General features: G+C 38.0%; 1 protein-coding gene across 2 annotated transcripts; it reads right to left on the bottom strand.

Moving 5' to 3' along the window:
- Positions 1–1,005: 1,005 nt before the first annotated feature.
- TMEM87A (transmembrane protein 87A) lies at positions 1,006–24,337 on the bottom strand. Of its 2 annotated transcripts, none has more exons than XM_084287525.1 (20): positions 24,173–24,337; positions 23,426–23,486; positions 19,830–19,927; positions 18,735–18,851; positions 17,099–17,152; positions 16,943–16,999; positions 15,487–15,652; positions 14,681–14,742; positions 12,661–12,844; positions 11,617–11,716; positions 10,847–10,940; positions 9,589–9,657; positions 8,461–8,569; positions 7,207–7,265; positions 6,847–6,950; positions 6,418–6,491; positions 5,192–5,253; positions 4,541–4,596; positions 3,168–3,198; positions 1,006–2,234 (listed from the first exon to the last, which is right to left on the bottom strand). In XM_084287525.1, the coding sequence occupies exons 1-20, from the start codon at positions 24,308–24,310 to the stop codon at positions 2,193–2,195; spliced, it is 1,737 nt and encodes a 578-aa protein (XP_084143651.1). In that variant the 5' UTR covers positions 24,311–24,337; the 3' UTR covers positions 1,006–2,192. The 2 variants fall into 2 exon arrangements, with proteins under 2 accessions (XP_084143651.1, XP_084143652.1); XM_084287526.1 differs by having other exon boundaries at positions 15,487–15,637.
- Between the last annotated feature and the right edge of the window lie 2 nt (positions 24,338–24,339).

Genomic DNA, 24,339 nt, shown 5'->3' with positions numbered 1-24,339 from the left:
TTGATCTTTAAATTATTAAGCTTGGACTGGAATCATGGAAACCATTTAAATCTTTGTTTTGTTCAGAAATGTATGATTTACCCTATGTTAGCTTTTCAGTTAACAAGCTTAATGGGGAAAAAAGAGCTATTAGAAAAAACTGCATTATAAAAGTAATCCTGTAAAGTTAAGAAAAAGTGAGGGTGTTTTGTGAAGAGGTTAATACTACCTGTTCTCTCACGAGTAAGAAAGTTGAAGGAAACGATGTAAGCCTTTCTACTCTTTGCCTAGCTTTTATTAAATAGTATATACAAATTTCTTTTGTGCTTCCAATAGAGAACATTTTGCCTTGTCTCAAAAATAAACACCCCAAAACAATAGGACTTAGAGGAAAAAAAACGTTAAATAGTTCCATGTTGCTTTCACAAAATTTCTTCTCCCCAAAGGGCACGGAGACCGCCTGGTTTCATCTTTATCAATTATGCATAGCGAATTAGAAGTCGACGTGTTTTCTCATTAAAGATCCATCCCCTTTAGGCCACAGGTAGATGCTGGGGGACATACTCCCAACAAATCTTGGAGATGCAGCTGCTATAGGCTCATTTTTTTCTCTGCCCATCTGCTGACGGTTTGCTGCCTCCACAGCACAGTTGACAGAAGACACTGAACTTGCGCTTCAACTACTCTACTGTAAAGTGCCATGTTCCAGCATCAGTTGCTGATGAACTAGAGCTAAGCCCCCCCCTCTTTACAGTGGAATCAAGTACAGGCACACATTCACTTCTGCTGACATAGCTGTGAGTGAAGAAAAAGAAAAGCTGACTCTTTAAGCCCTTCCAGCAGTACCCACAGTAGTTTGTCTAGCAGCTCCCTAAAAGTCTAGTTCTGCTGACATGTACTTGGTAATTGTCAGATGTAAAGATTACAAACCCAAATTAGAGCTTTTATCATACAGTCTACATCGGGTTTCCAGGTAGAAGTTTCTGCAAGTAAAGCCTCCGCAGCCAAACAAAATAAAAACAGAAAACTGTCCAAAAGCTCTTTTTCATTTGAAAAGGAGAAAAAAGCAATTATATAGAATAAAAATCTACAGCATTGACTTAAACACAATGATCTTATCAGAGTACCTCTTGGCCAAAGGGACCAACTGGGACAGGAAGGCCATCATCAAATCACTTCCAATAGAGGCAATAAACAGACATTAGAAAGTAAAGTATCCCAGCACTGTGTAGTCCCATCCAAGCCTCTTCCAAGTAAACTAAGTGGTGCAGCAGTGCTGACACACTCTGGAAAGCAATGCCATCTTCTCATAAAGGAGTGTTGACTGGGTGGTGTGAGATGTTACACATGGAGGGATGAAGAGGTTTGCCAAAATGTCTAGTTAGTATCTGCTTAACATGAATAGTCAAGCACTTGTGGAGCATTGCAGGAGTGGGTTTGGTTTTTCTTTGTTATATTTTTTGCTTTTTTTTAATTAAACCATGCAACACATGGAACGTAGGGGCAAATATTTTTTCCAGGCATCCACCACATTGCCGGCAATGAGATGTGCCACAACAAGTGTTAGCTCTACACAACTGTTACCTACAGGTCAATGGCATTTTAAAATAGAAAATCTCTTACACAGTGTTATGAATAAAATTGCACTTGATTTTGTTAAAAACTCCTATCCCTGTAACTTTTCCAAATATCTCTCTTCTGACATCTTAATTTTCTTAGTTAACGGGAGCTTCTCTCTAAAACCTCTCATTCATGTTGGACATGCAACACAGAACAGCCTAAGCCCTTTCCTACCAGAAAACAACTCTTTTGTTTCTTCAGTGCTTATTTCTATCTGTTCCCACCCTCCACCAAAAAAGGTAAAGGCAATTCACCTGCACGTTGTCAACTTTAACACTGAAATATAAACTCCTCAAGCAGACATTAGGAATTTTAGTTTCACAGATTAAATATTTGAAAAGTTACAGAAGGTGCTGGAATAGTACACATTTAAATTGCTTAAAAATCCAAACTTGCAGCAACTTTGTAATTTCAAAATTTCCAAATGGTTTATCAATGTCCTTGTGAACTTCTTCCACAGCAAGACATCCTCGTGACAATAAAGCATCAAACTTCCAAGGCTGTGATCAAGAAACAAATCAGCAGGATGCACTTGCTCCACCAAGCAACTTTGAAAGAGGCGTCTCCACTTCCAACAACAAAAGCCTTCTCCTTCATTCCATTTTGGACCTTTCGAAGTGTGTAATCATTCTTTCCTGCAAAATAAAAAAAATCCCAATTCTGTCATTTCCATCAATAGAAATATATTACTCAGTAATAAGGAGGTATGCTACGCACATTCACAACAAGTGCACGCTCACGTGCACTTTACCACAGGAGTGCAACTTAGAGCAGGCAGATACACCTCTTCTTCTAGAATGAAAAGTTACACCCTTCCACCCACAAGCTCTTCATCCATAGGATTATAGGGTATAGGTCACATCATTCACGCATGTCCACATCACAATTTCCACTACTGTGGAAATAACTCTTCCTAACCAGCTAATGGCTTGTGCTCTTTGCTTCTGCTCCACAAATGCTTAATACAGACTCCCCTTTCAAACATTTCATTTCTTCTACATTTATTATACTGCTCTTTAAATTGACTGAAACCTCTTACAGTATTTAACAGTATCTTGATGCCAAGAATATCTCTGCAACAAAAAGTTCTAACAGTATTCATTACCCACAATGTTAATCAAAAACTTTCTCCGAGCCATACAGCTCACTTGCTTTTCCACAGCATCGTATGTCTCCGTAAGTATTCAACATAACAAAGAAAGGAGGAGAAACTAAGACTGGGAAAACAAGAACTAACCCAGCATGGAAAAAAAAAATTGCATAGGTACAGTCTTCAGCAGGAAGGGCTTGTAATCCAGAAAACAATGGTTTCTTTCTGCTTAACTGTGTTCTTCAACAAAGGTACAATGATCCCTGAAATCATAAGTACTGCAAGCAGCAAATCTTTACAACTTACTTGTATTCTTAGAAGCTGTAACATAGTTGTGCCCGCTATCCCTCCCCTTGTTTTTTACTACTGCACTGCCAAGATCAGATGCCGGTTCTAATAAGCCAAGTCCTTAACAGCTGACTCCTGACTCCTTTGGTATGTCAGAAGACTGTTTTGTACTAAAGACTTGTTTACTGACCTCATCTGAATCCAGAAGAGCTGGAAGCGCACTGCAAGGGAAACAAAAATTGTTAATATGGCTAAAGCACCTACTGAGAGCGTATGTTGACAACTGTTCTCAGCCTTATTTTCTACCTTAAGCTTTTTAGGGCAAAGGAGAGCAGTAACAAAGACAGACCTTTCAATTAAACACATAGAAATTAGAGAAATACACACAAAAAGAGGAAGAGCCCAAGCAGTATCTTATCAATGACCTTCACAGCTTAAACATTATTTCATCACAGCTTCTGAATTTCTCATTACCTTCTGAACAATTTCCACGTTGCCAAGAAACAAGTTGCACACATAGTATCTTACCAGTCTGGCTCCAACTACAAAAGGAGCATTTTGCAATACAGAAAAAATGTTACACCACACAGAAAACATCTACAATATGAAACATTTACAATACGAGACCTTGTTATTAGAAAAATCCCACAAACCACACAAGCTACACTGGTACCATAGCCTTTTCAGCTACAATGACCTCCCACCTATGTACTGGGATCTCATCTCTTCACAGCCACGATCAACATACTTTAAAGAACAGAAAGTGAGCCTTCCTAGCTTACACCAGTCTTGTCCTTAAGGAATCCTACCATTCCTCAAAAAAAAAAAAAAAAAAAAAAAGTGCTAGACTAGGGAAAACACATTTAATTGAGAAACTGCACTTTCCTCCACTTGAAGCTTGATTTCTTCTCTTTAATTGACTTCAAGCAGAAGAATTCTACTTGAATCTAGACTCTTTGCCAAAATTCACTGTTCAGATTTGTGAACATGAAGCATCTGTCACCTTCTGTTTTGCTATGAAGAATTTAGACAGACACTGACCTTTTTAGGATATAAAAAAAATAGTATTAAAAGCAGAACAGATATGGACTGCACATACAGTTGACTATATTGCCAGAAGCATAAAAATGACTCAGATGTACCAAATCAAGTACAGAGCTAAATGAAATTCCACAGTTTACATCCAGAAAAATACTTGAATAAATTTTCAGAGCACTGAACAAAAAGATGGGGTTTGTTTGTCCTTTGCTTTCTAGATTTGTTTTCTTTATCTTTAGTGAAGTGCAAACAAATCAGTCTGTGGCTCCACAGTCAGAGAGGGTATTCCTTGAGTCAGCATGCGTTCAAGTGGCAGGAACTACAAGTCTGACAGACTACAGAAAGCCAGGTGGTAGCACACTAAAAGTCATGAGGCCAAACCCAGGCTGAACTCAGTATCTGTTCGTGTAAATGCAGCATGTTATAGGAACACATACAGGTTATAGGAAGTTATAGGAACACAAATATATTAGAATGCCCTATGTCCGAGGAACCCACTTTTATTGTGACTACAAAAATACTCACACATCAGTCACCGAAGAAGGAACATTCTCTTCTACCCACTTCAGGTCATCCTCCTGCTACAAGTGCAGAAATTAAATGGAAAACAAGAGTCAGTTTTCCCAAAATGCTGTCAGATACAAACCTTTTTCTTCTCAGTCTACTTGACGAAAAGCCTTCAAATTGATTTCTGAATTACAGAGAAAGTATTCCAATAGGAAAAAAACTAACTTGCTAACAATTTAGATGAGATTTTGTAATACTCTAATAGCTACTAGGCAAAACAGGCCCTCACGACATCATTTACAATAATACACACACCACCCCATTTGAATAACTGGTCAAAAAATCTCAAGATTAGAAGGCAGTTTATTTAAAATATGGTTCAGCCTCCCTGTAAGCCTGACAAAAAGTTTTATCTATATTGCATTGTGCAAGCATTCCTGAAGAACAGACTGCATTCTAAATTCTCCATTGGCATTAATAGGAAGTTACATGAGAAGCCTTTACAGAAGTTCTGTAAAGCAAGTAAACACACATGTAATACTTGGACTCACTCCCATTCTAGAGCAAACCTGGAAACTCATATTTATAGGCCAAAAACTGTATATTGTGAGCTACTGCTAGGGGCAGCCAAAAGGGCTATGTTCCTCTAGGTGGGGAGGACATACTTACAGCTTTGTTTGCTTTCACATTCCCATTTGGTTCTTGCTTTGTACTTCTCATTTTCATTCCTTCTGTAGACAAAAGAAGGGGAAAAAAGACTGTAGTAACTAAACTCTAATTGCTCAGAGACTGTAAGTGAAAATGTTGAGTGTTCATCTAATCCAATGATTAAGAAAAACAAGTTACTCATTAAGACAATACTTTTTCTTATTTGAAAGGCTTGTGATACTTTATGAGAGGTGGAATACTTACTTGTCCTGAATTTTGCAGTTTTACCTAGAAAATATCAATTTCTACTCCTTTTCTCTAGATGAGACATAAAAAGCATAAAGCTCAAAGACACGGCTGCTCAGAGAGCAGCAACTGTGTCATCTCCCTCCTTGGAAATACTTCAAAAGCCATCTAGACATAGATGGTCCTGGGCAAGCTGCTCCAGGTGACTGCAGCAGAGGTTCTTTCAAACCTCAGCCATTCTGTGCTATACGCAACTCCCCAAATTTATTTTATCTCCTGACTGCTGAGCAGCCTTGTTTAAGAGCTGAGAAGCAACACACATCTCCCAGCCTGGCAGACAGCCAATACAGCTGATTTAATACAGCTGATTTGGCAAACACATTGAGGAGATAACACACTTTCTTAGCTCTCAGTAAATCAAACAGCACTGATATATCCCAGCAAACTCATTTCAGGACAGACAGCAGCAGCGAGTATATATCACCCTACCCTTTTTATAAAATGGTTTTGTTACAAGGACAACAGATGTACGGAGATGGGAGGCAGAGGTTATTATAGTAGGAGAGGGTGAATGGACAGAAAGGTGCCACCTTGTGTTATAAAGCAGGACTGCTTCAAGGCCCATCTATATGTTTACACTGGACATTTCTGCAGAATTCAGAGAACACGTAATACATATGATTCTTTAAATTTTAAGAAGAGGAACTGCATGAGCCCATTGTCTAGCAAAAGTATTTGAGACCTTTGTCATCACATATGGATTTTTTTTTTTTTTTTTAAGTAGATATAGTAAAAACAACCGTAACAGCATCTTCAGTGTCATCTGAAAACCCCAGGATTAAACATGTAATGTAAATGCTAAACAAAGCCAATATTCCTCTGCAACTGCATAAATGAATGGCAACAAGCAAGCACGTACTCCACTTTTACAGCTGTTACCTGTTGAAATAAAAAACAGATGTTTCCAACGCAAAAGAGGTGGAAAGAAATTTTGCTCTTACCAAAGCTTTCCTTCAACATCGGCTCTTTCTGCTCATCATCATCCTCTTCTTCAGACAGCGGTGAGAAAGCAAACCTTTAGGAGGGAAGGGAAGTTATAGAAGAACATGTATTGCCACCTAAGAGAGTTATTGACATTCACATCACTTAATTATTCTGTGTAGCACATTGTTTTGTAGACCTATGCTCAGCTACATAGGAGTTCAAGCAACTTCTTTTCAACTAAGGTCACCACCAAGTACAGATTGAATTTTAACTATGTGACTTCTTCCACCTACTTTTCTCAGGCCCTACATATATTGCTTAGTATCCTATGCTAGGATGCTATGGACCAGTATACTGCAACTGAAGTCATCCCTGAGGACTTCTTTGGGATATACAAGGATTCCCGCAAAAACCCTGTTTTTTGAAACAGTTTAGAAAAGCTGAACCTTTGGTTGTTAGCAGATGGTCTCCACAGAATCATGATGACAAAAAGGATCATTGAAAACAATAAGCGCCAGATAGCATCATCCACCCACAGCTCCTGCCAGTCCTGTCAAGGAAAACAGCAACAGAAACAGAAAAAGTTGAGAGAAGTTTCCACATCCCAAGCTCTTTCCAAGGATGAATTACAGACATCTGACAAAGAGGCTCACTTCCTTTAACTGTGAATTTTACCATATGGTATGCTACTCTAGACATAATCCACAGAAAAATCTGTTCCAGAATCCCCAGTCTCACCTCTTACACTGCCAAATTTAAACTTATCAAGAGGCACCAACCACAGAAAGTATTCAGTATAAGCTCACCGATTGACAGTCCACCAGCCTGAACTTCATGGTTGTCCAGATAATAAATACAATGGATGCTGCAAGATTAAAAACGAACAAGCTACTTAGTACTACTACAAAGTATGTTAGTGTTTGTATACTACTAACAGGGTTGTGTTTCCCAAACAAAGGGTGAAGAGTTAAATAGTGAAATTCTTGGAAACTAATTCATTAGGTTTGGAAAACACGAGATTGCCTTATTGCACCGACCGTATCAAGATGTTTAGGCACAGTCCAGAGTATTTTTTTTACTGGTTTGACAAGCCAGAGACAAAAGGCATAAGTCAAGCAGAAAGTATTTTAACCAAAATCCTTACCCCTATTTACTGTTCTTGTATTCATCTACTTTTCAAACCATGGTTTCATTATTGGTTGACAAACAAAAGCTACCTTGAAGTAACTGAACATTTGATCCATCTGAATGGATAAGCATTCAGATCTTGACACATAAGAGTCTCAGTGCACAAACTAAGCTCTCACCACAGTTTTAGAAGGTGAGACTTCCCTTTATTAGAGAATTCTATAATGACTAAGAACCAAATGCTACAAGGAATTCAATCAGAGCTTTCAATTAAATGAATGCTGCTGTTTTTTTGTTTAAAGTTAAAAAAAAAAAAAAAAGATAAAGTACAGCGGTTAGAAGCTTTCTGCTCATCATGTAGATGGCATTACCAAATACATGAAAGAAGCAAAGCAGCACTGAGATTTATTCTTGGAATTCAGTTTATCACTCCTGTAGAGAGGCTGAACCTCTCTCTATTATTCTTTCCGAAAATAAGCAGAACATTATGTTACAATACAAAGAATAAGTTTTTCCAAGAGTTACTCTAGTCGTCACCTAAGGAGGAAGAACCACCAAAAAAATGATCTCAGTAATGCACAGCCCGGAGACACCTTAAAATTCCATACTACATAGTGATACTGTGATTTTGGTACAAACTACCACTGGGACGTTAATAACACAGGATAAAACTGCCAGGTGCAAAAGATTATTAAAAGGAACAAAAGCACTCCATTCTAACCGATTTGCTGACTAATAATCTACTACCTCTTAAGTATCAACGTAACACTTGACAGCAACCCACAATGAGAAATGGCTCAAGTGTTATTTCTAACATTTTCATTGCATTTACAGAAAAGTCACTAAACTGAAAAGTCTGCTTTAGTGAGCAAATCGAGCTATATATGGAAATAGCAAGTGCTCTTACATGGTTCATGTAATTTTCTACTTACCTGCTACTGCCAAGATGAGTGTGTTGGTAAAGTGCCGATACAAAGAGAGTTTCACAACATTCCTTCGAAGTTTTAGCAGTTTCATTGTTTGAGTCAAGCTGATGAATATGTATGGAAAGTCAAGGAAAACCTGAGGGAACAAGCTGGCCACAGACTTAGGAGAACACTGGTCTTAGGAACAACAGCTTCCCCCACCCCCCCAGCACAGCCCTCTAAAAATATAGACCAGACTCACAGTAGAAGAGAAGGTCATCCTCTGGCAGTGATGCTAAACAGCTCGATCTATCCCTTTCATGCAATTTAATCACTTTAGTAGCCTAAAGCTTTTGTCACACCAACATGCTATCCTAACACCTATGTTGGACTATGGTCCACTCCTCCACAAAAGGCGTCAGATGTCCTTCTGATAAAGGAAAAAAAAAATCAAGGCAATAAAACAAGTTGCTAGAGGAGACACTGTGATAAGAGAAACATGGAGCGGTCATAACTGGGCAGCAATTCATGTTTTAAATCTTTTTGCAATTGACTTTAGCTAAAAATGCTTTATAAGGGGGTTTTGTTATGCATTGCTTTGAGGTCAGCATTTGACAGCAGTTGCTCAAGTTACAATATTATGGATATTTGGATGCAATATATCGACACTGAAAAGTTAACTTTGCGCCATGTTGTCATGGCGCCATGTTGTCACATTTCAAGGTAAATCTTGAAGTACATGACAATTTACCTGAAAGTTACAAAAATTTCAGGCTTGTTGTTGCTAAGAAGCCTTTTGTCAAAAACAAGTGGCATTCTCCCAAGGTTATTACTGTTGTACTGTTCAAGTGTCACATTAGAACAAATTAATTTGATTCTTTAATAAACAGAGACTGATAACTGACTTAATTAGTTTGTTTAGTTAGCCAGTAGATGTGTTAGAGCAGCTCTTGGTTTGCTTTGCACTGGCTGAAGCAAAAGCTTACCTGCACACTCAGTTATAGAGTTTCTATTAACTTCACTAGAAGTAGAAGGAACATATGCTTGAAGCTCATTTAAAAAGGAAAAAAAAAAAAAAAAGTTCAGCCAAAACAACTCCACAAAAAATAAATTTGAAAGAAAACACACCCCACCAAGTAAAATAGTGAAGGATATCCACCAGCACAGGGCAGTATCTAGGAAAGCCAGGGGAATAAAAGCCAAGGAGGCAAGATCATTCTGGGCCTGGAGACAAAGAAAGAGCCAGTAAGAACAAACCGAAAAGGAAACAAGGCATAGAAGAAATGAGTAGTGTCAGGCTATTTTATAAGAAACCACAAATACTGCACCACAATGCTCCCGAGTTTCACTACAGAAATAGAGGGTTTGAAACAAGTGTTCAACCTGATGCACAGAGGGGTTTAAAAAGAACAAAAGCAGACTACAGCACAGTCAGTTCCCAATTCTCCACCAGCAAGGCAAGAACTACTTTCCAGATGAAGTTAATTTAGCACTGTTAAAAAGAGATGATTGTTGTGATACAGTCTGGCCACTTCTGTTATAGAAAATCAGCAGTCAGCTTGTTAGAAATGTAGTAACGAACTCTTCTACATCATCCATAGAAGAACTACATGCTCCACCAGTATCTATGGGTTTTACTGAAAGTGGCAGAAATTGCCTTTGTGTATCCATGAAAAACTAATGAAGTTCCAAATGACAAAATCAAACCGCTTTTCATTGCTTTTAAAGTGTTAGACATAAACAATTCTGCAAGTTTTTAACATTCTGGAGTTTATGAAAGGATATCCACAAAACAATACAGGCATCAATCAAGGACAGGGCCAAGTTTGCTATCAGAGCCACAGTGTCATAGAAAAACTGAAAAAGTACCAAATATATAACGTGTTAAATACCTTGTCCCAAGATATCAAAGAAACAAACAACAGAAATTCACACCCTGAGATGCACTTACAGATTCAAAGAAGTATCAGCACCACTCACATGCACTTCCCCAGATCCAGCCTCAAAAATTAAAGGTTTGTTTGGTTGTTGTAGTTCTTTTGTTGTGTGGTTTGGTTTGGGTTGTGTGGGTTTTTTTTTGTTTTAATATAAAAAAACATCATGGCCGAGTGAATTAAGCTGTACATTTAGGTCTGGATCTAACTCAATACCCCAAGATCCATTCCCACCCAAACTGAATGAAACCTGGCTAATCACAAAGTTATGAAAATTATTTAAAATTTCACAAAATTATGCACTGATGCATAGAAAAGAATCTTAAAACCAGTAATCCCATTAATCCTCATCTACAGTCTGAGTTTAACCACTTCACTCTGTGTTCTCTTCTTTCAGCATAGCCCTGGGACTCTTCATTGGTATATAAGACAGTAGCATCTGTAGTATACGGAAAGAAAAAAAAGCAGCAGTTACTGACCCCTGTGACTCTAAGAACACCTTCCATGCCGGAAAATAACAGATAAAGGGCTCCAGCCATAACTACTTTATGAAGAGTAACTCCAAGGCGAGGCCTGTAGGAAAACAAAGAGAAGTTTAGATTAAGTGGAGAAGAAGAACGAAGTCACATCAGCTTGAGTCTAGTGTAAGGCAAGAGGCACATAAGGCACTACTAGATAAGTGAAATAATTTTATTATGGTGCTATAAGCTTATGACATGGCTAAGGAAGAGATTGGTAACACTTAACCTATTTGGCTTTTTATTACCATTTCAAGAAGCCCCATACTTTCTTCCCAAGTTCCGCCAAACATACTTCCACTTGCTGGAAGTTCCCAATGCCACATGAGATGTTATTTTACCACCTGATACAAGATGAGGGCAGACAGATGAACAGCTCATCTTGTCAGCAGAAATCTCCTACAGCAGATCCTTAATACCAATTCATGACCTCCCCTATTTCTAGAAGCTCTTCCTTGCCCAAAAGGGGCATAAAAAGCTCCCACTGCAGTCAGTGAAATATCTCAGTAGTGAGACAAACCTACTCAACAGTGGTGAAGGCAGAAGGATGTAAAGAAGAGCAATCCCTACATCAAACTGTATGTCTATACTGACAGATCAAAAAGTCTGGAGCACCTAACTTCTACTAGCAAAGTACAGGGAGATGAATACTACCGTAAGTCATGAAAGAACAGCATTGAAAAGACTTGTAATACAATCAACCACTCCACACCTGTAACAAAATTACTCACTTGACTATTCCATATCCCAGGCTGACTATAATGACCAGAGTTCGAGCCAGTGAACGTTTCACAGCAGACAGCAGTTCTGCCAGTATTAGTGCTCCTTGTACTACCAAAAGCAAAGAGAATGAAGCTAGGTTATGAAAAATGTAACTTATGGTTTTACTGAATACTGCATATGATTGTAGTATGACAGCAGACACGGTAAGTTTCAGGAAGTAGGCTGTTAAATTTAAGTAATTTTATTTCCCACATCGAGAGCAAGGTTTCAGAAAACACAGGTCTCTTACTGTTAAAAAGGAACAAACAACACACACACAAAAAAAAAAAAAAAAAAAAAACAACAACACAATAGCACATTAGTGAAAAATCAAGTCCAAAGAAAGTGAAGAGCAAGTGATCCGTAAAATGCTTATCCACAAGATCAGTCTGGAAGATCTTCCAAGCAAGTACACCATGAAAACCTTCTGCACTGTGGGTATGACTAATAAAAAAGTCATAATGAAAGTTTACTTACCTTCATTTGCATGCATCCATGCTAAACAAATCAAAAATAGTATCTCAAAGGTGTTTTGTTTTGAGGGAGAGAGAGATTTGCTTAAAATGAATTATCAGGCTATTGGCTGAAAAAAATCAAAAGTTTATCTACAATGCTGCCATGATAAACAAGGAATTTCAAAGTCTCCAAGGCTAATACCAGTTATAAAAACTGAATTACAAACTACACTTAGGAAGTCCTGTACTAAAGCTCAAGCAAGCATTACAGTGAATACTTTCAAGAATCTAGCATTCTATATTCCTGAGATACTACATTCAGAAGTCAGAGACAGTCAAAGCATTTTAATTTTAGAGGAGCACAGGTTGTCAAGAGATGCTAAAAAGCATCGTATATGAAAAAAAATGAAGAAACTCTGTTCCCTGTTCTTTGTTTTGAAGCAATCCTCAAGTAATCACATACTTGCAATGCATTTGTCACCCGAATTCAGTGTATGTTAGCATAAGGCTTTAGTGCTATGCTCATCAATGAAATTGCGAACCGCAGTTGTTACCTACCTGATTCCCCCGTGTAGCGGATATTCTGGAACTCTGCATAGAAGACTGCTTTCTCAAGCATGCCCAGGAAGATAACTGCACCAATCCAGAACTGGATCCTCAGGAGATCCCGCCAGTAACACGCTGACCACGCAAGCCATAGAACCCCGAAGAACACGTACACAATACACATCACCATGAAAAACTATTACACAAAGAGAAGCAAAAAAAAAATAGGACCCTTAGACCAAAAATGAGAAATACAGATGTAAGGTAACTCTACTTTCTCACCAAGAATATCAACTTTTAAAGGTTTGAAACACATTGCTTCATTTGTCTTCTCCAGATTCTATTACAGTGACAATCTTGTTTCTTCTAGTTTCTTACTGAGAACAAACATTCAGAGAAACTGAATTTCTGAACAATTTCTCTTGAAAAGCCATCTGCCAATCTATTCACAAGCAATGTTTAAAGATAGTATCACATGTTACATGTTCAAAAAAAAACTTCAGATAAGAGTTTTGGCAAAAGATCAAGTATCAAAAACCCTGCGCCTTCTCATACATTATTCTTTATATTACTAGCTTCCTTGTACACTTACAATTAATACTCTGCAAATGAACTTAGGAGTCCCCTTTACACACCATTCCACAGAACAAAGATAAACAACTGATGGCTCTACTTCCTCTGTGCAAGTAATTTGACAGCTCTCAAAAGCTAATTTTTAGCCAACTCAGTTTTTGACCAAGCTTTCCTTGGTCAGTCAAAAATCTGGAATTGAAAAAAGAAAGCCCCAAATCCATTTAAATGTTATCATCTTGTGATTTTTCCAATCTAGCATTATGTGCTTCAGATGAACTTTCATAGTATATCTCCTATACTGAACAATTAGCTACTATAACGCTACTCAGTGCTGAATTTTTTAAATCACAGCAGCATACCAGGGCAAGTTAAGTTTCCACAAAGCACAATCAAATTGAAAAAGAAGGATAAGAAGGAGAGAAAAATATGAAACGAATAGCAGGAACTACCTAACCAAAGTATAGGACAGTGATAATCAAGGACTCTCCTCTTATAGAGGGTGGTCTGTATTTTTTTTTTGTCTGTTTGTTTTGTTGGTTGGTTGTTTTAAAGTAAGCAAGCTCTAAAGTTGGCTGCAAGATTCTCTGAAACCTTCACAAACTGAAAACATCTCCCTTTGGAGAACAGCTTACTAATCCTTAATGCATTTACATGCCAGAGTGATCCACGCAGTTCACATGTTAAGGATCTAGACGTCAGTTCACATTCAGACATTCTGTTACAGAAATATGTAGACAGAAACCTTTTTCTAGACTTGACACGTGGGAATATTCATACCAGTGAATTATTTGGCAATAGAACTGCTGAAGCTTTCACTTCTGCAGCGAGTAAAACATCTGGTTCAAAAATGCAATGAGGCTCTCCTCTTTAAAGGCTACTTGCCAATAGTCAGCCTACAGTTCTTACTTGTTACTGATCCCCAGCTAAAGTCTGTCTGCACTAGATAAGTTCTTTCATTTTCTTAGCCTCCTCAAAAGAAGCAATTAATGATCAAGTCAACAATCCCTCTGAAGGGGAATTAGCTCTTTGTAGTGCAATTATGCTTTCATTGTAAGGCAGTATTGAGTACGTTATCATGGCATGGAAGACAGCTGGTGGAAGAGGGAGATGAGGCTACAAAATAATAAAGTAATGACAAAGGAAAGGGTAGCTGTAAGCAAAGACATAAAAGAGCTACTTTTCTAAGATATGAGCTAAGGAGAAAAACAAACATCAGTAAAACTGCTCAGTTTAGAGTTAATGGTACCGCTACCTTCTGGAACGACAAACTGATAGGCTTTAAGTCAAATATCTGCAATTTGCATCTGTTTTCTCAATCCTATATGCAACACAAAAAAACTCTCTGCTAAAATTAGTTCTTCTAAGCTACAGGCTTTGTATCCTGAAGTATGGAAGGAGAGTATTTGAGATTTACATCCACTGACAGCTTTATAGGTCAAAGAAAAGCTGGTTTACTTACAATCATCAGAGGATAGTCTGCAAGTGATAGATACTCATATGGCCCCTTCAGTTCTACTGTCACTGTCAAAAGACAATACAATAACCAATTTAAACAAGAAGCAAAAACAGGAAGCCAGGATAAAGTACTTAAATGATTTTTCCTCAAGTGTAAAGAAATGAAAATCTTCACATGGGCAAGCTTTTAAATTTAACTTAACCTTATTTGATTAAAATACAAGATTCATAACACATTCAGTTAATTAGATTATATTAAATCCATTTAATATGCACCATTACTGATTAACTTATGGTAGCACTTAGAGTGAAAGTACTTTGTGCTGGAGATTTCTGCGTAACAGTGAAGTTAGAAAACACAGAAGTTCCAACTTATTGTAAGAATTTTAGAACTTCGCTAAAATTTGGATACATTATCAATACAGTTAAATATATTATAATAAAGATCATTGTTGTCACTTTGAAATTACATATTCTAAACTATTTAAGCTCTTTAATATAAGTCACTGTGTTGGTCTGGATATTAAATACCAAACCTCAAAATTGAACTACTCAGGATTCTTCCTTACTTCCATCATTACACTGACAGACTAAGAGCCGTAGGATCTTCCAAACACTAGCAATCACCTATTTTCTTAAGATGAAGAGTTGTGGTAGCTACTATTTACAACTATATAAAGCAAAAGATAGTGTCTTATGAAAAAGAACTGAATAGTATGTATTAAGAAGTACCTTCGAACACAGGCAGAATGACAGACACCAAAAACTGCAATATCTATTTTTAACTTACTGTATTAATAGCTATCTTACTTGTGAAGAGCTTCTCTTTGACATTTGAGGAAGGTGTTGTTTTCTCCGTTCTTTTAACTTTCGTAGTAGAATCTTTTGCAGATATAGCTCCAATTTGTACAATAAATATATATGGCCCATCTCGCCAAGTTTTAATAACAGCATTCATTTCCTGAAAATAAAATGTCTACACGTAGATAACACACCAAAAAAGGAACAAACAAAAACAACAAAAGCATGTTCTCCATAAATGAGTGATATTTTCCATGTAAAAATATTAAATTCATCTCTTGCCAGGCCTAAAACTTCTTAATATATATTTTATATGCAGTTTCTGAATGTACTTGTGAGACATAATACTGTAAAGTTAGTCTGACACAATATTTTTAAGAGTCTAGATTTTAACCTCATACCTGTAAGATTCAAATCCTGCTAGTAAACTAAGAATGAGAAAGCTTGCCCAGACTAAATATTTGCACCATAAAACAAAACACAAAAGAGATTTATTTTGAGCTCCAGTACCCAAAACCATTAGTTCCACAACTGAGAAAGTTCCAGCCATCTCAAAAACTGCAATAATACAAGAAGTTAAGGTTAAAACTAAGACTACCTAGACATACACTGCTTACAAGACCATTGTAGAAGTAGCTCAAGACTTTATAACGGCCTCTCCAAGAGAACGTCAGTATTAAAACCATGCATTTCTACTACAAATCCTCCTGCCTACAAGACCTAAAGCAACCAGCATTTTATGCATCAAAAAAGTTAATGCTAATATTGACTGAAGTTGAAATGCTTAGTTAAAAACATATTAAGCTTCGATGAAAATATTTTTTTGTACACTACTTCTGCCTTTAAAATATATCCATTTCTTGCTGCATTGATTCCTTATTACTACAGTCACGCACATTTACATTTTAACTTTAAGGTAAATGGTCCTGTTAGTACAAATGGAGTTAAGCATATTTTCTTTGTTGGCATCCAGGAAATGCAGTGTGAAGTTGATAATTCCTGGCTAAGGCTCAATCAAAATACATAATATAAATACTAACAGATTTGAAACCTCAAAAGAAATCATTCAACTTGCTAGGTACAATATTTTAAAAGATTGACTAGGCCAAGATGAAAACAAATGTAACCCCTAAATATTAGTGACCATTAGCGATCACTTAGATCATATCTCTGATTACTTACCTTAAAGCTAATATAGTCTACGTACTTTAAATTACTTTTTTTGGCAAAAATTTTATTTTTTGATTTATACCATCAGTTTGAATTGTTTGCGTTACTTCATATATGTACCCCCAAATAAACGAACAAACAAACAAAAAACACACACACACCACACCAAACACACACAACTTCACTATACTTGTAAACACTGGTAGTTTTCTCTAGAATAAGAAATATAAAAATAATAAGAAAAAAATGCTGGATTCCACATTTTCGACATTACATTTAAATTCAATATACATACAGTTTTATCTGCCACCATTGTGTGATTTGCTGTGCTCTCCTTCTTATCTTTTACACCCTTAGAGAAAAAAACAGAAAAAGGATAAATCAGTAGGTCAAAATTCTATTTCACTCCTACACTCATTCATCAAAAAAAAAAAACAAAAAAAACGCATACCTCTTGTTTCTCAGGTGAGAGAGGCTCTGGATGAACAAATTCTTTATAGAAAATCTGAAAGATCAAAAAAAAGAAGTACATCATTTATAGGCATTACAGTTTAATATGGCATTACTTTACCAGAGCAGTAAATTTGAGTTTAAGGAAGGATTATCAGACAAGCAGTATTGAATAGCTTTCAGTTCTTTAAATCAAACAACTATATTTGTGGAAGGAATACTACTACTTAGATAATACTGTAATTTGAGAGTTGCTTTTTTCCCCCCTCAGACAACAGGTCTCTATTTTTAGAACTAGACTCTCAGACATGACAGCAGCGAAATTAATTTCTCTTTCAAAATAAGAATCTGTTGACTATCTCCACCACTAGATGAAATCTACACAGACCCAAACAAAATCTGAAGATTTCTGCCTCAGTCTATGGAAAAAAAGAAGTCCCTAGACAAGTGGGTGCTTACTAGGGATCCAGATTCTGCCAACTCTCCTGAACTTGAAATTTAATGACTGATATCTCCTGACTTGAAATCTAATGAAATTGCTATACCACAAGAAACAAAGCTGAACAACCAAAAGGAGATGTTTATGTCAAACTTCAGAAATTAATACCTGGGAAGAATAACTTCTGTTAAAAATTTCAGCTGACTTCAAAAAGGAATTGGAGGTTTTTAAAGACTTAAAAAAACCTGCTTCACCAACTTGAACATTTAGTTAAGTAGATGCCTCAGTTCACATTACACATATAAGCCCTCACGAGCTTTTCTATAAAACCACAGAAAAACAGTACTGACATTTCTCATATTACTAAAGACAAAAAGCAAGCAGCATACAGATTTAAAAAAAAAAAAACACCTTTCAAGCCATCTTCACATATCAAAGGAGTTAGAGGCTTGCAAGAGACATCATTAAAACCCTTTTCAAGTCACATTTAGGCACACATTTTTAAGAAAAATGCTAGACTCAATACTTAGACAATTTGCAGCAGTCATTATCCACACCCCTTTGTCTAAAGGGGGAGTAGTTCAGTAAAGGCACAATGCTGTCCACTTTACCTTGAATCCTTAAGTACACCATAAAACACAGACGATTACATTGGCACTGTCAGTAGTACGACTGCACGGCTTCCCCTGGTGATATATATCTTCCCTGGAGGCTATGTTTGCACATTATGTCACATTTTCTTGTTTCTTCCATTTGATTTGTTTCAGCTACTTTTTGCACTAGTTATTTTTCATTTTTTAGGTTACTTAACACTGATAATATTTATTTTGCAACATACTTATTTCTATTATTATAAACGATCATTATCTGAGCAAAAGTCCCAGTCCTTTAATGACCTAACTTCAGTAAGAGATTCACTCTGTAGCCAGAGACACACGCTCCTCTTCTAGCAGTAGACTTCTGTAGGCCAGTTCTTAGTGTTAAGTGAAATAGGAACATGGAACACAGAATCACATATGGAAAGAAGCACTGGGCTTTAAAGTGCAGGGCTTTTTCTCTGACAAAAGGGAAACAGGGAAAAAGTACCTTCAAACCTTCAGAGGTCCTCACATAAGCTAATAATGCACTTAACAGGAACTATCATCTTCTCTGTGTTATTGTACAATAGAACAGAGTGGAATAAGATTTCTACCCGTACCTGGGGCCTGAAGAGCTCAGAGCAATTTGAAAACAGTAGAGAAGCTGTGGCATAGTATCCTGACCAACCCGGATGTTCTTCAGATGTAGTCCCAAAATAGTACTCTGCCTGTTCTTCCTGCCAAACACAGAACAGAATTTACATTGGCATCCATTATATCAAATGTTTCATCTGAGTAGGCAGCTGCAAGACCTGGGAAGTGCCAAATCTTCCCTCTGCATATACTCCTGAGCAGAATTTATTAGGATAAAAGCCATCATGCCCACGCATGACTAGTCTTCCTCCATATATTTTTGTTTATATATATATACATATTTAAATATATGAAATATTCATATATACTATATATATGCACACACAAATAGCATATATTATTCATATATTATACACACACACACACAAGATTTAAGTATTAATACCCAATCGAAAATAAATAAATCTCAGTACTCCTACGTGAGAGGTGCAGCAGCCAGTGCAAACTCAAGTCTACATGAGCAAACTCCAAATCATTCTATTAAAGGCCTCAGAACTGTGCCAGGCTAGTAGTTAACCACTATCACAGTTAATATTTTAAGTAAACAAGAAAAATGTATTACAAACAGTACAGATGTGTTCTACCACATTTGAGAGACATTATACACACTGAAAGACATTTTGTATAAGTCAATAATACTTACAATATGCATGCAGGAAAGAACAGAATTAAGAATAAAGCATCTTATTTTTTTTTTTCTATTTGCTGTAATTAATGTTCTCATCTAACAGATAAACTCACCCACTTCAGTTTAGAGTTGATGTCCTTATTTCAAATTATGGTTTTAGAATAATTCTGATAAATGCCTCTACCTTACTCAAAACCCAAAAAAGGTCAGTAATTCCAGACAGCTGTAGACCAATTCTTCTCTCATCACCTTCCCACTGATACAGAAACTTCTTCCCACTGATACAGAAACTACTGAAGAGATGCATCTCTTTAGGCCTACCAAACAAACATGACACAAGCAAGAAATATCCAATCCTCTCACCCCCAGAACTGCTTACTCACCCCCAGAACTGCTAAAAATCATAACCCATGTTTTTCCACACAATTCTTACCCCAAAATTGAAGACTTCATTGTAGCAATCAGAGTATCTTAAGTACCAAGTAACGTTGTAACCCTGGGAGGAATCACAAGCCTTCTCATCTCCTTCAACTAAAAAGATAAGAACATGTAAGACAACCTTTCCATGTCATTCTTCCGTTCTGTGCCAAACTACTGTAATTAAGTTTAAATGCAAAAAGTAAAACAATAGAAAAACAGTCTCCTCAAATAATCCACTAGTGTTCAGTGAAAAAAAAAAAGGCATATGGAAAACAGAATTTGACTACAACATCACATTAACTCCATTGAAGAGCTGAAGATCATTTGGAATTATTTTTTTCTTGAGACAACCAGGGATATCCCAGCAACTGCAAACACCAAACAAGATGACAGGAACTCCCAGTGATCGCAATACACAACATTATTTCCCTTTCTAAGACACTTGGGGGGACATAGCAGGTGTCTAAAGCTAAGAACAAGTTAATACTAAAGGTGATTTGCACAGAACTGAAATACACCAATATTTGAATAATACCTAAACAAACTGATAACACCACCGAGACAGTATAAGGAAACGTAAAGTTTTGCAAGTCAACATCCACCCCCCACTCCCAAAAGACAAACAATCCATCCATAAATTAGCTCACTGTCAAAGCTGCAATGCTACCTAAAACCACAATAACGCAACTTTTGCCATTTTGATATTAAGACAAATAGACATGGAAGATGAAACACAAGATTTTATGTACTTCTGAAACAAATATCATGACAAAATGTTTCATATCTCATACCAAAACTAAAGTCTGATGAAGAAAATTTGATGTTGAGAAGGTAAACTTCACACGTAAACGAAATGAGTAGTGATTGTTCAGTCTTGGAAGAGCCATTTACTGATTATATTTCAGTTTTGCCACTCAACAGATGGCAAAACAAGATCAATGAGTTGACAGTATGTTTCTAGCGCTAATAAATCCCCACAACTTCACAGTGAAGGTTTATCTCAGACTACACACCCACAGGTTTGTTACATGTGGAGGACTTTTAATGAACATTTCCCTATTGACCAAATGAGAGAAAAAATATCCAACTAGTTAGAAGACCCTGCCAAGGAGCAGGAACTGACTTTAAGCCATATGACTTCTAAACCTAAGGAACTGTAGCCCTACGTATAGAGCTACAAACTGAGTCCCCAACGCCAAAGATTAAAAGAAAAAAAAAGAATGCAAAAAGAAAGCAATCACTGAAAAATCTAACAGTTTCCTTATGACACCTTCTGGTGTACATGCAAATAAGACATATGTTCTCCACATAGCCCTAGATACTGCATATGGCAAAACAATGAAACTAAGAGGCAACATAAACACTACAATAACGTGGGCTGATAGCAAATTCTTTGGTGACAAAGGCTGTTCTGATAAAATTGACCAAGTGAGGAATAACGCATAACAGTGCAACAAAGAAACAGTATTATTTAAAAAATATATTTTAATCACATTTTTACCTATTAAAAATAGATCAGATTATTGAAGCTCTATATTCAGCAAGCAGCAACAACAACCAAAGGCAAATCAGGCCACAAACAGAATAATGCACCAATCTAGGCAATCACCACAGAAATGCTGAGAAGAAGCACTCTAAGAAACAGAGGAGGCACCCATGGCATTTACTGAATTCAGCAACAAAGAAATCGAAGTTCCTTTGCTTTCAAGCAAAGCAAGCAATATTCAACTCAAATACAGTCCTCATTTAATAGACGAGAGCGGGGTTTCCACCATGATCCTAGACAGGAAACCAGGTATCTTCAAGAACAGCACTTAAGAAAAGTAGCAGATAAAAATAAATTCATTACTGATAATACTTAACAGCGGCAGTTTTCCCAGTCAAAAGCAAAAAAAAAAAAAAAAAAAAAAGAGCATTAGATACCAACACACAATATACACCATAAAAATCAAGAAGGGGAAAGAAAAAGTGCAGGAGGAAATACAGTTGCTTTTCTAAATTCATGCAAGTTTTTTTTAATCACACTGGTATGTAAAACAGATCTTCCCAGGTAATTCTAAAGCTTAATCCCTGATCAAAGGCTGACAAGCAGAATGTAGTTGAAGTCTACACCAAGAGCCAGAAGATATAATTCTTACTGCCAGATCTGCCACAAACCTCTCCTGTAACAAACACAATCTATTTTCTGTATGCCTTGATTCCTTCTTTCTCTTGGTTATTTCAGTTGTACCCCTCATGATTAGACTTATCACACATTACTGCAAGTCTCACATGCCGTATTAGTATGAGCATGCTGAAAAAAACCCTACCAAACTTCCAGATACCCTTTGAAAACCACTTCCTTTTCCCCCAAGCATCAGATTTGCAGCTGTCTTGATGCAAGCTGTGAAACTCAGCATTTGAGCTATACTCGGAAAATGGGAAAACCCTAATCCTTCACTAATAACCACCTTAATACTAGCCTCCTATTTCAGATTCCTATGAGATTAATGGAGACACTTTAACAAGCTCCCTTTGAAACAGTCCTAAAATGGGCAGGCATCCAAAATTAAAACTGAAAATCTATATGGTAAGCATAGTAAACATAACAGAGCATAGAAATATGCAATTTTATCAAGAAGCGTCAGTCAATCTTACCACCTTGCTTTCCTCATAACTGAGGAAAATTAATCACTGCAGTAACTACGTATTAAAGCAACAAAAGCACAGATCCTACTAATTGTTTTTTAAAGTGGCTTATTTCCTCATTTAACACAAATGCAGAAAGCCATTCACAGATGCTGTACCTGTATAACCACTCAATTCACATCAGGAGAGCAAGAGCTTGTCCCTCTCATCAGTGGTAACAACTAGTGCAAATAACCCCTTAAAAGTGCTCACAGCACATGGCAAAGATTCTAGCCATTAGAAATCAGTCACTTCCACAAGTCACCTTTGTCATCTAGTTGCCACCTCAGCAATGTCTTCAGGTTTACAGATCATAGGCTATTTTACAGACACTCCTTAGTGCACTGACCTACATAGCCCATAACCCTGGTCACATCAGAAAAGAGCAAGACAATAAAAAAAACGTGAGGGCTGCAAATATTTTCTCTGTAGCTCACTCACACACACTGTGATCAGGAAGAGAAAACAGCTCTCGGGAGACCTGTCATAACGTCCAATGCCACTTCCTTACAACTGCCAGAGGTGTCCACCTAAAAAAATGAACAGGGCCTCAAAAGCACTGGCTTCAGTCACCCAGTCAGGGCCAAGACTTCCCACTGGGGCAACACAGCACACCTTACTGCAGGGCTCAGCACATCCCACACCTCATAACCTTCGACCTGAAACGAAATGGTACTCCCATTGCCCATCTCACCCTTTCCACACACAGGACAAACACAACAATCCACTTCCGTTGCAGCCAAAAGATACCACAGCTGGGAACATCCAAGGCTGTTATTGAACGCAACCATATCAGACCTGTGGCTTTCATCCAGTGCTAGGAGGTGAGCTGTCATTGCAGCAAGTGTCGTTAAACACTTCACAGTCTTTTAAGTCCAAAATGCAAAGTAAGGACTGTGTCTAACAGCGACACGAGCAGGTTAATGCCCTGGGAGCACTTACATCTCAGGAAAATGGTGGTGTTGCTGAAGAGAATCTTCCCAAAGTTAAAAAACTTCTTCCCCTGGAAAGGCAAAAAGAGGAGGAGACATTAGTGGGCTTAATGTCACCCAATTTAAATGTCATTTTCCCTCAGAGTTTTAACTTAATGCAAAAATGAAAGTGAATACCAATTAGGAGCCGGCACTACTGGATTTTCCAGTCATGCTTCATCACCCCTTCAATCTACTTTTAAAGAGAGCTTGACAAACTTTTTTTTTTTTTTTTTTGGTTCTGCAAACCCGAATTAGTTTACCACCCTTTATTAAACCGATTTGCGCTTCCTTGCTGATAAGGCCTAGACTTTATCCAAGCGAGCAAACTCCCTTCTTAGAAACAACCGGAGCACCAGCCCCAGTCCTTTCAGCTCCTTCCCGAAGCTCATGAGTCTCCCAGCAAACACCCACCACTCCCTCCCACAGCCCGATAAACACGAGTTAAACGCTAAATAGAAGAGCTTCTCCATGTATTTTCCAGCAGGCACGGCAGCAGGGAGGCGCTGGAAGCCTCCCCGGCGGCCGCAGCCCCCTCAGCGCAGCTGAGGTGTCCCGGGGCCAGGCCCCGGCTCGCCTCAACGACGGGGGCCCCCCCCTCGGCCTCCCGCCGCGGCCTCCTCTCCCGGTGCGGCCGAAGGGCCCGGCACCAGCCGGAGCCGCGAGGCTGCGGGCAGAGCAGGCCAGGCCGCGCCCCGGCCGCCCTCCGCGCACTCACCATGGGCACGGGCACCCGCCATTTGGAGAGCTGCCCGGCGCCCGCCGCGCCCGCCAGCAGCAGCAGCGCCAGCAGCCGCAGCAAGCCGGCCTCAGGCCGCCGCCGCTCCCCGCACCGCGGCGCCTCCGCCGCCGCCATCCCGCCGCACGGAGCCCGTGGCCGCGCCT

This window comes from Netta rufina (genome assembly GCF_964035555.1).
Source record: "Netta rufina genome assembly, chromosome: 5".
Classification (NCBI taxonomy): Eukaryota; Metazoa; Chordata; class Aves; order Anseriformes; family Anatidae; genus Netta; species Netta rufina.
Note: the sequence above shows the minus strand (reverse complement) of the source record. Positions and strands in the feature narration are given on the sequence as shown.